An 18,932-nucleotide genomic window follows, 5' to 3' on the forward strand; every position below is an offset into this window, starting at 1 on the left:
TGATCTAACACTCACCAGGCCTGTCGTGGATTAGTGATCCGATTTAACACTCACCAGGCCTGTCGTGGATTAGTGATCTAACACTCACCAGGCCTGTCGTGGATTAGTGATCTAACACTCACCAGGCCTGTCGTGGATTAGTGATCTGATTTAACACTCACCAGGCCTGCCGTGGATTAGTGATGTGACTAACACTCACCAGGCCTGCTGTGGATTAGTGATCTAACACTCACCAGGCCTGTCGTGGTTTAGTGATCTGATTTAACACTCACCAGGCCTGCCGTGGGGGACAGCCTCAGCTGACTGACCGAGTTTTTGATGTCGTCCACCGTCCCCGACATGTTACCGTTAGGACTTAATGGCCGAATCGCTACTTTGATTTTCCTTTTAGATTCGTCATCTGCAATATTAAATGAAAATTCTAAATCACTTTATTCAAGGTTGTATACTACAAATTTTGGCATTACTTCCTTGCTGGTCAGAAAATTCATAAAGTCCTTTCACATAATGTCATATACATCTTATACAGACAGGATAGTTCTAACAATGGAACAACTTCCACAAGAACAGGAACCAGTTACACAAAAGTTAGTTAATTTTAACTGACAGTTGATGTTTAGTTAACACTATATAAATGTAAGAGTTAATGGGAAGTTAACTGTTAGTTAAAGTTAACTAACCTTTGTGCAACTGGGTCCAGAACTATAAGATTAATACCAAGATAAATCATTACCATATCTAGTAGAACAATACAAAGTCGCAAGATGACTTACAACACGACAGTATTACGACTTATAACACGGCAGTATCACACGACTTACAACATGACAGTATCACACGACTTACAACACGACAGTATCACACGACTTACAACATGGCAGTATCACACGACTTACAACACGACAGTATCACACGACTTACAACATGACAGTATCACACGACTTACAACACGGCAGTATCACACGACTTACAACACGGCAGTATCACACGACTTACAACACGGCAGTATCACACGACTTACAACACGGCAGTATCACAAGACTTACAACATGACAGTATCACACGACTTACAACACGACAGTATCACACGACTTACAACACGACAGTATTACACGACTTACAACACGACAGTATCACACGACTTACAACACGACAGTATCACACGACTTACAACACGACAATATCACATGACAGTATTACATGGTGACTTACCTGAGTCACTGTCACTCTCACTTGACCAGCTGTTTTTGTCACAGCTGTTTTCCATCGGATCCTCTGGTCGAATGGAGTATCCCTCTTCATCCACATCCGGTGTAGTCTGAAAAATCAACCCATTCCACTTATTCACATGTCACACAAAATCAACTTATTCCACTTATTCACACAAAACAACTTATTCCACTTATTCACATGTCACACAAAATCAACTTATTCCACTTATTCACACAAAACAACTTATTTCACTTATTCACACAAAACCAACTTATTCCACTTATTCACACGCCACACAAAATCAACCCATTCCACTTATACACAAAACTGTTCTACCTATTCACAACTCAGACAAAATCACTTCACTCCACTAATCCACAGCTTACACAAAGCCACCCCTATTCCACTTGATCTACCACTTTAACAAAGTCACCTCAACATACTTATATGCACCTCATACTAATTAACCTTACTCCACTTCGGGTTGGACACCGTTCCTCGGTACCTAACTACACGGATTCAGTAACAGTGACTTTGCCTCTGTTTGAAGGTAGGATTTAATGTTATCTAAGAATATACAGAGACTTAGAAAATACCAGGTACAGATGTATATGCATGAAGCTTAGAAGTCTTACAATTGATTTTGATAAAGGTTACACAGGGGAAATGTTTCGCGTGATTCTCATACAAATTTATATGAATTTCATGTGAATTATTTGAATGAGAAGAAGATATTCACACAAAATATCCATCTGGTTTTCATGCAAAATATTATATAGGGAAGTCCCGGTCTTGTAATGGAAACATGAATTATACATTGGTTTCAAGACTGAAGATGATAATCCAAAATATAAAGAGTGATTTCAAGCAGGTCGACAGGGGATGCTTACTCCTCCTAGGCACCTCCAACCTCTGGTATATCCAAGGGTTCATGTTTACCCAACTCCTAATTTTGTATTCCTTCTAGGAGTTACGAGATTGATCACTGTTCTTTGTCTTTACGTTTATGGGAGTTATGAGATTGATCACTGTTCGTTATCTGCACCTTTATAGTAGTTATGAGATTGATCACTGTTCGTTATCTTCACCTTTATAGGAGTTATGAGATTGATCACTGTTCGTTATCTTCACCTCTATAGGAGTTATGAGATTGATCATTATTCGTTATCTTCACCTCTATAGGAGTTATGAGATTGATCACTGTTCGTTATCTTCACCTTTATAGGAGTTATGAGATTGATCATTATTCGTTATCTTCACCTCTATAGGAGTTATGAGATTGATCATTATTCGTTATCTTCACCTCTATAGGAGTTATGAGATTGATCACCGTTCGTTATCTTCACCTGTATAGGAGTTATGAGATTGATCATTATTCGTTATCTTCACCTCTATAGGAGTTATGAGATTGATCATTATTCGTTATCTTCACCTCTATAGGAGTTATGAGATTGATCATTATTCGCTATCTTCACTTTTCATTAGGATAGTATATGAAGCTAACAGAAACTGATACGATAAATGATGTTATCAGTTTAAGTGTTTAAAACATGGAAAGATACAAAACAATGTTTTATAAACTTTGTTTTCCTTCATTTCTTCAGACTTCAATGTAGCATTATATTGCAACATTTTCACGTAAATATCACACGGATGCCAAAAGCTGTCATTCATAAGTGATTATATCAACAACAAAAATTGCACGAAAATCACAAAAATTTGCATGATATTCACATGTTTGATTTTTGGATATATGCATTTTCCCCTGATGATTATTCCATGATTTTCAAACAAAAAGAAACACACATGAAAATCATGCATGCCATTTCTCCCTGTGTAAACATGTTATCTAAACTGAAACACTCAACAATGTAAAAGTGGGAGGGACAGATTCCAAGAAATAGAAAGTCGACACATTTAAATATCTGGTCAGATAAGGTGCTTTCAAATGTATCTCTTTAAGCAATTCACTTGTTATATTCAGTGAATTTTTATTTCCATTTATATGTATTGTGACATGTGATTGGTAAAGTATAGTACCATTTCATTCTTAACGGTGTACAACCCTGTGTTTTCTGTGTACTTCAGACATCATCTCATTCTTAACAGTGTACAACCCTGTGTTTTCTGTGTACTTCAGACATCATCTCATTCTTAACAGTGTACAACCCTGTGTTTTCTGTGTACTTCAGACATCATCTCATTCTTAACGGTGTACAACCCTGTGTTTTCTGTGTACTTCAGACATCATCTCATTCTTAACGGTGTACAACCCTGTGTTTTCTGTGTACTTCAGACATCATCTCATTTACGTAAAACAGACATGCCACTCATTCACACCATTCCCTTTTGTTCAATTTTTTCAAGAAGAAAAAAAATTACTTGACAGCTTTGGATTTGAAGAAAAAACTTTACACAGATATATACTCACCCCCTCTGTTGTATCGCTGTAATTAACAGAAAGTTCATGTGAGAGGTGATGATAATATTTAGATGATTTATCAATAGGGTGAACGATACAGTTCCCAGCCAATACAATCAGTCCAATACTTTGAGGTAATATTACATTCTTATGCCAATCTAATCAAAATCAGACTTCTTAAATCTGCGCCGTATACTCTGCGTAAGAAGATCTGACATAACCTGACTAGGGGTCATGTTCATGTGAACTTTATGTTAGCCAATCAGTGTGTTGCCTATAAAATTGCCGGTGTTCACAATTCAAGGAAAATGGCTGCGATTGTTTGGTATGAAAGAAAACACAGCAGTTAGATGTGACGTCACAATGCACCGTTTACACCCACTGGCATTATATTCCTCACATTAATAAAGTAAACTTCTTGAAAACTATTCAAATCGTACCCATCCCTATTCATACATAAATCACAATTCACAATTAATTTAATCTGAGTGTATTTTATATCGTACGTTTTGTTGTTTGTATGAATGGAATAGATTAAGCAGTTTTGCAAAAGTTTAAAATTCCATATGTGAGAATACACAATCTTTTAGTGTGGAATAAACTTCGTGGGAGAGAGATTACTGCAACTTGTTTATGAATTGCCGGGAACTGCCTAAATAGCCATCATTGTCTGTATGGCGTAATCTGACTGGCTGATAGTTCTCATGAATATTCCAAGCGAAAGGTCAAGCGGACATGATCCCCTATGGGGTTATGTCAGATCCTATTGTAGCTGAATAAATAAAGTAGAAAAATGCTTTCCTGCAACATATTTTTCCGAGAATCACATTAATACTTTTTGGAGGCTCTTTGGTTTTGATGAAAATTTACAAAGATAAATGATTTTGGGAGGCTTTGTGATTTTCTTTCAGTACTTTGAATTGATTTTCTTGAAAACTTACACAGACTGGGTGTCTGAGGACTGAGCCTCTTTTTCCTCTTTTTCTTTTTTTTTCTTTTTCTTTTCTTTCTTCTTTTTATTTTTGAGAAACCCTGAAACACACAGTCCATAATGTTACAATGCAATCAGCATTCCAAGTATTTTTAAAAAGAGAAACAAAGTTTGGCATTTGTACACAAATACATTTGTAAACTTCTATGTTTTAGAGGTAAATTACAGTTTGATTAAAATGACTTGTCTTGAAATTTCAAAGATGAAAGCAATGACACTAACTACTGAAGAGACACTTATTTTCCTGGGGTCTAAATTCCATGGTTTGAGAAAAATCAAGATTTCAAATAATTGATTTCATAAACACGATCAATGGTGGATGTTTACTTTCTCTAGGTGTTTTAAATTCATAGGTGCACTGTAATTCTACGCCAATAAAACAACAAAAATAGTTCCCCACAAAAATGAGTGCTTTCACCGACTACAACATGCTAATGGGGAAGTCTATCTACTGCAGCCAGCCATGCTAGGCCCCTCACTCAACATGCACATCTTTCTACATACACGACTCATGGAGTAAACATGAGTATACTGACTCCTAATACTGTATAGCGGGGTTTTTTCCGCGGGGTGATAAATTTGGCTTATTTTAGAGGTTGGATAGCTTTCCACCAAAATTTCACTTGCCAAATATGCATCCAATTGCAACTTCAGTATTTGAAAGAGAGATAACTCTTCCTTGTCCGCCAAAATTTATTCCGCTAAAATTATTAGCATACTTTTGAGCCAGCAAATCGCCAAAATTTAGACCCGTGGAAAAAACCCACTATACGGTAATTGTTCATGCATACATTAATTAGAATCAACAAAAAACAATGTGTTGGTACATATACATGGTAAAAATCTCTTTTTTTCAACATTTCAATTTCACAGAGAGGACAAGACACAATATATTTATCCCCTGCAAGAAGCTTAGACGATACGATTAGCGAGGATAAAATTAATAGAAATAACATAACAAGCTTGACTACACGATACAATTAGCGAGGATAAAATGAACAGAATTCCGAGTATGAAAAATATAACAAGCGTCGAGACTGACAAATGTATACACTGATTCTATAAACGCTGTACATAAAATGAATGTCTGGTTCAAAGCAAGGACTGTGACATCCAATCATAAAATGGTAGTATGGTGGTAAAAAAAAAATGCTTAACTCAAGCACAAGAAATCAACATTTTGTCAAACAGTGTTGCAAAAAAAATAAAAAAGTAAAGGATGCACGTGATATATCATTAGGTGAATATCAGAAAATCAAGCCTTAAAAACCGTGACTTGAGAGTTAAACAACATTCCTATAGCAAGCATAAGCAACTGATGTCTGGTAATGAAAATCAGAACTAAATACAAACAAAAATCTCTGTGTTCAATTCTCATGGTCATCTCTGCTAGTTCTTCATGTAATAATATCTCCTGTATACATACAATGTACATCTTCCGTGTTATATTTATATTCACATCTACTTCTGTGTTATATTTATATTCACGTCTACTTTCTGTTCATCAAAGAGGCATTAGCTGACAAACTAAATTTTTGGATGATTGTTAATGAGATGACTGAAACAGATTTACAGTACACACAAATCACTACTGACAGAATTCATACATCTTACAATTCTTTGTTGTAATTCAGACATTAGAATTTCCTTTGTTCATACAGAAACAATAGCTGAAACATTATGGAAGTACATATATGCCATTATTGAGAAATTTTACGCAATTTTCATAGAATTTGGAAGGTCGCCTTTTTTTCACTCTCGGATTTATTTTCATTAATTTTTGAACACATTCCAGTATTTTTTAAGTCGCGGTTCAGAAATAAAAAGTTCTTCGTCCTAATTGACAGTTAACGCCCCTTTCACTTATTAACTTTAACTTTTTTAGTATTTCTCCTGTTGATAAACAAATTTCCTGCTATATTCAATGCATAATACTTTCATATTATCCACTCAGGTATAAAGATCTTAATAAATTTACCAATGCCATGAAAATTGATATCTACAATGAAAAGGAAACAGACTCGCCTACAACCACCATGTCTAAACATAGCACAGAGAGGAAAGAAATAAAATTCTCAGTCAAATATTAAAACCAAATTTTTGAATGCATATATATTGATTTAAAATAAAAAAAAAAGTGTATTTCAAATAAAATGTCCAAAAAAGAAGGCAGAAGAGACGAGAGTTACAGATGACGGTTAGTAGGTAGTCTAGCACACAAACCAAACAGTCAACAGAGAATGGTAGAAACGTTTACATGTTCTGGAGACGCGGAGTTTTACGCTGCGGCTGAGCGGGCCAGGCTGGTCCGAGGGGACAGGGCTGGGACTCCCGCTAGAGTCTGCAAAGTATGGTGATCAATAGTCAGTGAGTGGAGTATCCAAATTCTCATGCCGATCACAGGGGTGGCAGGACAGTGATACACAACATGGGCATCAAGCTTGATTCTTCTTATTTTTGTCGATCAATTTTAATTTTTCAGAAAAGTTAATTGTACTTTAATGACTCAAGAATTTGCTATTGCTTCTGCAGCACAACATAGTAATAGTCATAAAAACATTAAAAATTCACAAACAAAACAGACTGCAAGTACAAATTCTGTTGATTTGCAGCACGTAAATAAAAAGATTCAAAAGAAATCAAGCAGGACTCTCTAATATAAAATATGTATTGGTTAACAGTGTATAGATTCAGCCATGTTCACACAATGCCAGCCGCAAAAACAGTGTTTCCTAGTCACACTATATTCATTTCTTAGTCTCGATTTGTCTCAGTTTGGCAAACTATACTGGAGAGATAAAACACTTAAAAGTTGATACATCGTGCGTCCTGGAAGTGAACAAAGCTGTGAGAACTATACACGATAACCTGCGGGAGTAGGGGGCGTTACGAGTGGTGGGAAATACGTAGAGGTGCGTAATAGTGTACTTAACATGGTCAAAATAAAATACAGATAATAATGGGGAGGGGGTGTCTTAGAGTATGTGTGTATACACTACCGGAGAACAGAGTTAAATCTGCAAATCAAATATGGCAAGAAATCAATTCTCACTACATAATATAAATACAAAGCAAACACAGGTCACCACAACATAGAGGTCAGATCAGGGGGTCCCCAATATCACCCCATTTCTTTCTCTTTCTAATTTGGTATACATATATATACATTTTTTTCTATTAATGCAAACATGTTTAGTACCCCAAAATAATCTGCTAGAAATAGGAAATACCACTCACTACTTAAGGATTAATGAGATTAGAGGAGATAAAATCAGACATAAATAAAGTCTACACGGAAAACAATGGCGACATTCACATAAAACTGTACAACACAAACATTAATATCTCAGTAAACAGTATTTATAGGGACACACTGATGGAGAGTTAACAGTCCTGTGTCAATGTCTCAGTAAACAGTATTTATAGGGTCACACTGATGTAGAATTAACAGAGTCATGTGTCAATGTCTCAGTAAACAGTATTTATAGGGACACACTGATGTAGAATTAACAGTCATGTGTCAATGTCTCAGTAAACAGTATTTATAGGGTCACACTGATGTAGAATTAACAGAGTCATGTGCCAATGTCTCAGTAAACAGTATTTATAGGGACACACTGATGTAGAATTAACAGTCATGTGTCAATGTCTCAGTAAACAGTATTTATAGGGACACACTGATGTAGAATTAACAGTCATGTGTCAATATCTCAGTAAACAGTATTTATAGGGACACACTGATGTAGAACTAACAGAGTCATGTGTCAATGTCTCAGTAAACAGTATTTATAGGGACACACTGATGGAGAATTAACAGTCCTGTGTCAATGTCTCAGTAAACAGTATTTATAGGGACACACTGATGTAGAATTAACAGTCTTGTGTCAATGTCTCAGTAAACAGTATTTATAGGGACACACTGATGTAGAATTAACAGTCCTGTGTCAATATCTCAGTAAACAGTATTTATAGGGTCACACTGATGTAGAATTAACAGTCCTGTGTCAATGTCTCAGTAAACAGTATTTATAGGGACACACTGATGTAGAATTAACAGTCCTGTGTCAATATCTCAGTAAACAGTATTTATAGGGACACACTGATGGAGAGTTAACAGAGTCATGTGTCAATATCTCAGTAAACAGTATTTATAGGGACACACTGATGTAGAATTAACAGTCCTGTCTCAATGTCTCAGTAAACAGTATTTATAGGGTCACACTGATGTAGAGTTAACAGAGTCATGTGTCAATGTCTCAGTAAACAGTATTTATAGGGACACACTGATGTAGAATTAACAGTCCTGTGTCAATATCTCAGTAAACAGTATTTATAGGGTCACACTGATGTAGAATTAACAGAGTCATGTGTCAATGTCTCAGTAAACAGTATTTATAGGGACACACTGATGTAGAATTAACAGTCCTGTGTCAATGTCTCAGTAAACAGTATTTATAGGGTCACACTGATGTAGAATTAACAGTCCTGTGTCAATGTCTCAGTAAACAGTATTTATAGGGTCACACTGATGTAGAATTAACAGAGTCATGTGTCAATATCTCAGTAAACAGTATTTATAGGGTCACACTGATGGAGAATTAACAGTCCTGTGTCAATGTCTCAGTAAACAGTATTTATAGGGACACACTGATGTACAATGTAGAATTAACAGTCATGTGTCAATGTCTCAGTAAACAGTATTTATAGGGTCACACTGATGGAGAATTAACAGTCCTGTGTCAATGTCTCAGTAAACAGTATTTATAGGGACACACTGATGTACAATGTAGAATTAACAGTCATGTGTCAATGTCTCAGTAAACAGTATTTATAGGGACACACTGATGTAGAATTAACAGTCCTGTGTCAATGTCTCAGTAAACAGTATTTATAGGGACACACTGATGTAGAATTAACAGTCCTGTGTCAATGTCTCAGTAAACAGTATTTATAGGGACACACTGATGTAGAGTTAACAGAGTCATGTGTCAATATCTCAGTAAACAGTATTTATAGGGACACACTGATGTAGAATTAACAGTCATGTGTCAATGTCTCAGTAAACAGTATTTATAGGGTCACACTGATGTAGAATTAACAGTCCTGTGTCAATGTCTCAGTAAACAGTATTTATAGGGTCACACTGATGTAGAATTAATAGTCCTGTGTCAATGTCTCAGTAAACAGTATTTATAGGGTCACACTGATGTAGAATTAACAGTCCTGTGTCAATGTCTCAGTAAACAGTATTTATAGGGACACACTGATGTAGAATTAACAGTCATGTGTCAATATCTCAGTAAACAGTATTTATAGGGACACACTGATGTAGAATTAACAGTCCTGTGTCAATGTCTCAGTAAACAGTATTTATAGGGTCACACTGATGTAGAATTAACAGAGTCATGTGTCAATGTCTCAGTAAACAGTATTTATAGGGTCATACTGATGGAGAATTAACAGTCCTGTGTCAATGTCTCAGTAAACAGTATTTATAGGGTCATACTGATGTAAAATTAACAGAGTCATGTGTCAATATCTCAGTAAACAGTATTTATAGGGTCACACTGATGTAGAATTAACAGTCCTGTGTCAATGTCTCAGTAAACAGTATTTATAGGGTCACACTGATGTAGAATTAACAGTCCTGTGTCAATATCTCAGTAAACAGTATTTATAGGGTCACTCTGATGTAGAATTAACAGTCCTGTGTCAATGTCTCAGTAAACAGTATTTATAGGGTCACACTGATGTAGAATTAACAGTCCTGTGTCAATGTCTCAGTAAACAGTATTTATAGGGACACACTGATGTACAATGTAGAATTAACAGTCATGTGTCAATGTCTCAGTAAACAGTATTTATAGGGACACACTGATGTACAATGTAGAATTAACAGTCATGTGTCAATGTCTCAGTAAACAGTATTTATAGGGACACACTGATGTAGAATTAACAGTCCTGTGTCAATGTCTCAGTAAACAGTATTTATAGGGACACACTGATGTAGAATTAACAGAGTCATGTGTCAATATCTCAGTAAACAGTATTTATAGGGTCACACTGATGGAGAGTTAACAGAGTCATGCGACAGCTGATATCAGTTTGAACACTATTTTTCAGATAATTATTTGTGTTGAACAATTTTCGAGTCTACAAAAGATGACTGACACCAGCAGAAGATCCTGTGGTTTACCTTGACGGGATTTCTCGGAGATGCTGTCACGTTTATCGTTGGGGTCAGGTGACATAGGACGTGCGGATGGCAGACTGGATAAATCCGCCTCCACAAACCCCAAGTGTCCTGTGAATAACAAATACTAACGATTAACACTCACGTCATAGTAATTCATCAATATTCAATCAATTTAATGTTAACGATAAAAATTCCTGTCATATTAATTCATCAACATTCAATTAATTTAATGCTAAAGATTAAAATTCATATAGTAATTCATCAACATTCAATTAATTTAATGCTAACGATAAAAACTCACGTCAGAGTAATTTATCAATATTCAATCAATTTAATGTTAACGATAAAAATTCCTGTCATATTAATTCATCAACATTCAATTAATTTAATGCTACAGATTAAAATTCATATAGTAATTCATCAACATTCAATTAATTTAATGCTAAAGATTAAAATTCATATAGTAATTCATCAACATTCAATTAATTTAATGCTAACGATAAAAACTCACGTCAGAGTAATTTATCAATATTCTATTAATTTAATGCTAACGATTAAAACTGACATCAGAGTAATTCATCAATATTCTATTAATTTAATGCTAACGATTAAAACTCACGTCATATCTATTCATCAATATTCAATTAATTTATACCCCCTCTATTGACTCTGTTGTTTACTCTATTTGCTTTAGAGGGTCTGTACACATGTCTGTGAGACATTCTACATGTACTGTATGTAAATGTGTTGCTTGATGTGTAGTGTTTTAATGATAAATTTGTCTTGATGATAAAAATAACCTGGTTTCTCCTCGCCCGTCTTTTTAGAATTGATGAAAGTTTCCAGGAGTTTGAGGACAGTCAGTTCATCACAACTTTGGCGGAATTCTTGATGAACCTAAAAGAAATGGCATCGACCATCAATACAATCACACACAAAAAAAAAGATAAGCACAAAGAATTCAATCCGTCCATTATCAACAATCAACACAATCACAAGGAATTATGACTGCCCGTTTTTTTGGACTATCAATACGGTCACAAGGAATTAAGTATGTCCGTTTCCGCCTCTTACCTGTCCCAGCATCACATGCTCATTTTCCCAGGCTTTCGCGAATGTTTCGACAAAATCCTTCATCTGGCAGATATGCTCTTCCTCCAACTCTTGAAATCTCTAAATATTACAATAAACATTAGCACTTGAGTCACATGATTTCAACAAAAAAATTCTTTTTTTTTTTAAAAGGTATATGCTTATTTACACAAAATTCAATTCTGCTGTAAATGGCTTTATTATGAATTTCAAAAAACTCAAAGGTGATGATTTTTGCTTTTCCACTTTGAAAATAAGTCAATAAGTGCATATGTGTACACTGCTTCCTATGACAAAATAAAGCATGTCATCATAGCCATTTAAATTTTTATTCAAAACGTCAATTTTCAAATTTTGTTGAGAGAACATTAGTACTTATCATCATTGAAGCTGGATACACGTTATTCAAATTTTTGTAATATATGTCAAAATACCACATTTTGCCATCAAAATGAAGTCAAATAAAATTCTATGCCTTGGTCTTCCAGTTTCTACCACAGTGTATGTTTTATAATCAGCACAACTGGGTATTTGTGCGAAATGAAAGTTAACACAGCCATTTTATGCGTAATGTGGACCTAGTTCTTTCCTCCACAACAGGTGTCACAATATTATCACATGATGTGTCACAATACTATCACATGATGTGTCACAATATTATCACTTGATGTGTCACAATATTATCACATGATGTGTCACAATATTATCACATGATGTGTCACAATATTATCACATGTGGTATCACAATACTATCACATGATGTGTCACAATACTATCACATGATGTGTCACAATACTATCACTTGACATTTGAACTTACTTTACATGAGTCCATCATTTTTGTCTCAAACTCATTTCTGACATTTCCGTATTTCTCTACCAGAGTCCTGTAGTCATCACCTGTCATTGAAACATTCACAGTTTAATACATAGTGAAAATCAAAGCATTTCCTAGGTCTTTTCTCTCTTATCAACACCAAGAAAACACCAGCATTTTTTTCTACCATATGGGAATGGTACTGATACCCATTCCATTGTGAAAAATAGCATTAAAATAGAACAAACTAAGATTTTTCTAATTTTTCCTTCATGTCAACAAAAGGCATTTGTTTTGAAATCAACACATCAAACATACTTTAGAAATTAAACCAAGTATTCAATACTCAATTACAAACAAGGTACCATTTTATTGATCATCTACTTTCTACTCAAGAGGAAGTAAAGAAATTAGTTAACTCGTACAACATTTCGTACAAGTGAATTACAAGCTTAGAATTATGAAGATTTAGCAGCTCCTTGCTGGACATTTTTTAAGCTTAAATATTGCGAAAAATTGACAGTATTTGGCATTAGGAATAGTACCATTTATCAATTATCTAACGGGGAAAATGCTGAACACCCCATGATATAAAATACAGCTGAACACCACAATAAAAAACACCGCCGCTGAACACCATATGATATAAAACACCGCTGCTGAGCACCCCATGATATAAAACACCACTGCTGAGCACCCCATGATATAAAATACAGCTGAACACATGATATAAAACACCACTGCTGAACATCCCATGATATAAAACACCACTGCTGAACACCACATGATATAAAACACCACTGCTGAACACCACATGATATAAAACACCGCTGCTGAACATCCCATGATAGAAAAAACTGCTGCTGAACACCACATGATATAAAACACTGCCGCTGAACACCACATGTTATAAAACACAGCTGCTGAACATCACATGATATAAAACACCGCTGCTGAACACCACATAATATAAAACACCGCTATTGAACACCACATGATATAAAACACAGCTGCTGAACACATGATACAAAACACCACTGCTGAACATCCCATGATAGAAAACACTGCTGCTGAACACCACATGATATAAAACACTGCCGCTGAACACCACATGTTATAAAACACAGCTGCTGAACATCACATGATATAAAACACCGCTGCTGAACACCACATAATATAAAACACCGCTATTGAACACCACATGATATAAAACACAGCTGCTGAACACATGATACAAAACACCACTGCTGAACACCCCATAATATAAAACACCGCTGCTGAACACCCCATGATATAAAACACCGCTGCAGAACACCCCATGATATAAAATGCCGCTGCTGAACACATGATATAAAACACCACTGCTGAACACGTGATATAAAACACCACTGCTGAACACCACATGATATAAAACACAGCTGCTGAACACCACATGATATAAAATACAGCTGCTGAACACTTGATATAAAACACCACTGCTGAACACCACATGATATAAAACACCACTGCTGAACATCACACAATATAAAACACCACTGCTGAACACCACATGATATAAAACACAGCTGCTGAACACCCCATGATATAAAATACAGCTGCTGAACACTACATGATATAAAACACCACTGCTGAACATCACATGATATAAAACACCGCTGCTGAACACCACATGATATAAAATACAGCTGCTGAACACGATATAAAACACCACTGCTGAACACCACATGATGTAAAACACCACTGCTGAACACCACACGATATAAAACACCACTGCTGAACACATGATATAAAACACAGCTGCTGAACACCCCATGATATAAAATACAGCTGCTGAACACTACATGATATAAAACACCACTGCTGAACACCACATGATATAAAACAATGCTGATAAACACCACATGATATAAAACACTGCCGCTGAACACCACATGTTATAAAACATAGCTGCTGAACACCACATCATATAAAACACAGCTGCTGAACACCCCATGATATAAAACACCGCTACTGAACACCACGATATAAAATGCCGTTGCTGAACACATGATATAAAACACTGCTGCTGAACACCATATGATATAAAACACCACTGAACACCACATGATATAAAACACCACTACTGAACACCACATGATATAAAATACAGCTGCTGAACACCCCATGATATAAAATACAGCTGAACACATGATATAAAACACCACTGCTGAACATCACATGATATAAAACACTGCTGCTGAACATCACGATATAAAATACAGCTGCTGAACACTACATGATATAAAACACCACTGCACCTTGACACTTACTTGCTTTCTTGTACTTTGTTTCTGCCTGAAATCAACAGGAAAATTTTTGTGATTTTTCGTCTCATGATTTGACTAATGTCAGACAATATTGGATATAACTCTTTAAATTAACTCTACCTTCTCAATGTCTTTTTGTGACGACCCGTCCCTCTTCAATCGTTCCAACTCGAGGCATCTTGTGTGATATATTTCCTTCGCCTGAAGAATGAGAGTTTTTACGTGATACAGGTATATATACACAGATAAAAAAAATTAAATATTGTTAGAACTCCACAAATTGCTTATTCTGTCTAAGAATACTGAGCTTATGTGTATTTTCAGCATACTTACATGTGGTAACAAATCCTCATGGAGGATGAATAAAGCTATGTATTACAGGTCTTCAGATAAAAGGTTGATTGCAAAGTCTGACCCTTAGGAATTTAATCCTCTAGTCTAAGTGTGACAACTTAAAGGTTCAACGAACAATACCTTATGAAGGGCTGTCGTTGTATGCTGAATGCTGTTTACTGTCTCCAAAGTACTAGATTCACGCTCCTTCACCTGAAAATCACAAACTTGGATTCATTTTTGGTCAATTTTATACACATTGAATCACTTACACATACCAGAGTAAAATTCTACTTGATCACACAGAATTTATTTTACATGTTATGCTGTTCACGGTAACTGTGTTTTACTGTTAGTGTGATATTGACGGTAACTGTGTTTTACTGTAAGTGTGATGTTGACGGTAACCGTGTTTTACTTTAAGTGTGATGTTCATGATAACCGTGTTTCACTGTAAGTGTGATGTTCATGATAACCGTGTTTTACTGTAAGTGTGATGTTCACGATAACCGTGTTTTACTGTAAGTGTGATGTTCACGATAACCGTGTTTTACTGTAAGTGTGATGTTGACGGTAACCGTGTTTTACTGTAAGTGTGATGTTCATGATAACCATGTTTTACTGTAAGTGTGATGTTCACGATAACTGTGTTTTACTGTAAGTGTGATGTTGACGATAACCATGTTTTACTGTAAGTGTGATGTTCACGATAACCGTGTTTTACTGTAAGTGTGATGTTCACGATAACCGTGTTTTACTGTAAGTGTGATGTTGACGGTAACCGTGTTTTACTGTAAGTGTGATGTTCATGATAACCGTGTTTTACTGTAAGTGTGATGTTGACGACAACCGTGTTTTACTGTAAGTGTGATGTTGACGGTAACCGTGTTTTACTGTAAGTGTGATGTTCACGATAACCGTGTTTTACTGTAAGTGTGATGTTCACGATAACCGTGTTTTACTTTAAGTGTGATGTTGACGATAACCGTGTTTTACTGTAAGTGTGATATTCACGATAACCGTGTTTTACTGTAAGTGTGATGTTGACGGTAACCGTGTTTTACTGTAAGTGTGATGTTCGTGGTAACCATGTTTTACTGTAAGTGTGATGTTGACGGTAACCATGTTTTACTGTAAGTGTGATGTTCACGATAACCGTGTTTTACTGCAAGTGTGATGTTGACGGTAACCGTGTTTTACTGTAAGTGTGATGTTCACGATAACCGTGTTTTACTGTAAGTGTGATGTTCATGGTAACCATGTTTTACTGTAAGTGTGATGTTCATGGTAACCATGTTTTACTGTGTGATGTTGACGGTAACCGTGTTTTACTGTAAGTGTGATGTTCATGATAACCGTGTTTTACTGTAAGTGTGATGTTCACAATAACCGTGTTTTACTGTAAGTGTGATGTTGACGGTAACCATGTTTTACTGTAAGTGTGATGTTCACGATAACCGTGTTTTACTGTAAGGCTGTTCAAAATTAATTCTACGTTTAACGTCACCTCAAAACTTCAAAACCTACGAGGGAGGGAGGAAAAAAATAAACAAAAATTTTAAACAAATGTGTATTTATTGAAAATCACCTATTCATTGACCCAAAAATCAACAATTTCAAATAGACATCACCCAATTTAGTGACCAAAAACGTAATATGTCAAATTAAACACATTGTGGGATTTGATTTTCAAGTCCAAGTAATTTTTTGCGTTTTCCCAGCAAAGACTTTTTCCTTAATCTGGGTTTGTATCCCTTCTGCGAACACACCATGCATATTGGGTGAGCAGAGGAGTGGCTTGCGATAACATCAGGTGGTACATCCAATGGATTTTCATCACCACAATCATAGCAAACTAAAGGAAAACTTCCTTTTGTGGAAATAGTTGCTAGACACATGTGACTCAGTTACAATTAAAATTATGATGACAATATTTCATACATTTTTATAATGACACATCTTAAAGTTTAAAATATGCTTTACTTTGTTTTGTGTTGATTTTTTTAAATACAATTTTGAAAGGAAGATGCTAATCTGATGTACCACAACTAAAAGATCAGGATTGTACCTTCACATCTACAAATACAAGGCAGGATTTCGATAGTTTAGGACGCCTTCAAATAAATTGATTAAATAATTACAGTTTTCTTTTTAGTGCTTTTAATTTTTATGATTAAATGCTTTGTAAAAAGTAATTATCAATCACCAAGTTCTGTATTTCCAATCGTAGTACAAACTGTCATGAAATAGTACATCGGAACTCTTCAGTGTTGAGAAGGTAAATATGAAATGTGATAGGGAGTTAATAGGATGTCTAAGACGAAAAGTTGAAGCGATCAAGGAATTGCTTAACCCATTTTAATCGCAAAAAGCGGCTGAATTTCAGGCAAGATTTCCCGAATCACTTTGTGCGACACTGGTCTGACATTCGGAAGAGGCGTCAGTCCAAATATCCAGCCTCGAGGAATCTCGCTGAGATTAGTTCGGTTCAAACCATCTTTGTACGTTTTCTTTACTTTAATAGTGGCATATACTTCCATTTTCTTCATTTAAGGGTCTCTGATGAAATTTTTCAGTGCGTTTTCCTCTTACACGGGATGTAGAATTAAGTCGCTAAATGAAAAACCAAACGTGAACGACTACTTCAAATCCGGATTTGTTTGTTTTTTTTAGGACAGGAATTTCGCCGAAACCTACGCGCGTGGGTGACGTTAAACGTAGAATTAACTTTAGACAGCCTAATAGTGATGTTCATCGTAACTGTGTTTTACTGTCCTTGTTATTACAACTGTTGATTACCCCCATCCTCCCCCACCCCTCCAGCTGACTTACCGCTTTACTCTTCTTGCTTTGTTCATCATTGTATCATGACACATCCTTTATGCTGACTATACCCCCCCCCCCGGCTGACTTACCGCTTTACTCTTCTTGCTTTGTTCATCATTGTATCGTGACACGTCCTTTATGAGGTCCGTAAGAGAATGCACCAGTTGAACATGGAGAGTGGAAATCTTTTCTGCTAATGTCTTTAAAACATTCCAGAAAGGAGCAAATGTGCTGTGAAAATACACAAAAACTGTCAGGAAACAAATGTAAAATCTACAAATAGCATTCCTAAATGTTTGTACAGGATAATGAGAAATCGTGTGAGTTGTTTGACACAGACTTGGCTAATGAACACTTACCCTGCGTGTGTGTTGTTTATGAACACTTACCCTGCGTGTGTGTTGTTTATGAACACTTACCCTGCGTGTGTGTTGTTTATGAACACTTACCCTGCGTGTGTGTTGTTTATGAACATTTACCCTGCGTGTGTGTTGTTTATGAACATTTACCCTGCGTGTGTGTTGTTTATGAACACTTACCCTGCGTGTGTGTTGTTTATGAACATTTACCCTGCGTGTGTGTTGTTTATGAACACTTACCCTGCGTGTGTGTTGTTTATGAACACTTACCCTGCGTGTGTGTTGTTTGACACAGACTTGGCTAACTTGTTCAAGAGTTTGCTGTATGTCTCTTCTACTGAACAACTACAAACAGAAAACAACAGTGGGTGTGTCAGAA

The 18,932-nt window shown here is 35.8% G+C and overlaps 1 protein-coding gene across 9 annotated transcripts in view; it reads right to left on the minus strand.

The window, feature by feature from the left end:
- Nucleotides 1-18,932, minus strand: part of LOC125668348 (F-BAR domain only protein 2-like) — a 38,640-nt gene that overhangs the window by 10,631 nt on the left and 9,077 nt on the right. For 3 of the 9 annotated variants that reach the window (XM_048902329.2, XM_056162747.1, XM_056162743.1), the window contains exons 3-17: nt 18,824-18,898; nt 18,284-18,425; nt 15,510-15,581; nt 15,156-15,236; nt 15,039-15,063; nt 12,733-12,812; nt 11,896-11,994; nt 11,622-11,718; nt 10,822-10,929; nt 7,625-7,642; nt 6,883-6,966; nt 4,576-4,666; nt 3,644-3,659; nt 1,213-1,318; nt 273-400 (exon numbers count right to left, since the gene is read on the minus strand). In XM_048902329.2, coding sequence (XP_048758286.2) covers nt 273-400; nt 1,213-1,318; nt 3,644-3,659; nt 4,576-4,666; nt 6,883-6,966; nt 7,625-7,642; nt 10,822-10,929; nt 11,622-11,718; nt 11,896-11,994; nt 12,733-12,812; nt 15,039-15,063; nt 15,156-15,236; nt 15,510-15,581; nt 18,284-18,425; nt 18,824-18,898 — 1,222 coding nt within the window. The remainder of the gene's footprint in view (nt 1-272; nt 401-1,212; nt 1,319-3,643; nt 3,660-4,575; nt 4,667-6,882; nt 6,967-7,624; nt 7,643-10,821; nt 10,930-11,621; nt 11,719-11,895; nt 11,995-12,732; nt 12,813-15,038; nt 15,064-15,155; nt 15,237-15,509; nt 15,582-18,283; nt 18,426-18,823; nt 18,899-18,932) is intronic. The other 6 variants (XM_056162750.1, XM_056162748.1, XM_056162746.1 and 3 more) reach the window with 3 other exon arrangements.

This window comes from Ostrea edulis, chromosome 4, assembly GCF_947568905.1.
Source record: "Ostrea edulis chromosome 4, xbOstEdul1.1, whole genome shotgun sequence".
In the NCBI taxonomy this organism is placed as follows: Eukaryota; Metazoa; Mollusca; class Bivalvia; order Ostreida; family Ostreidae; genus Ostrea; species Ostrea edulis.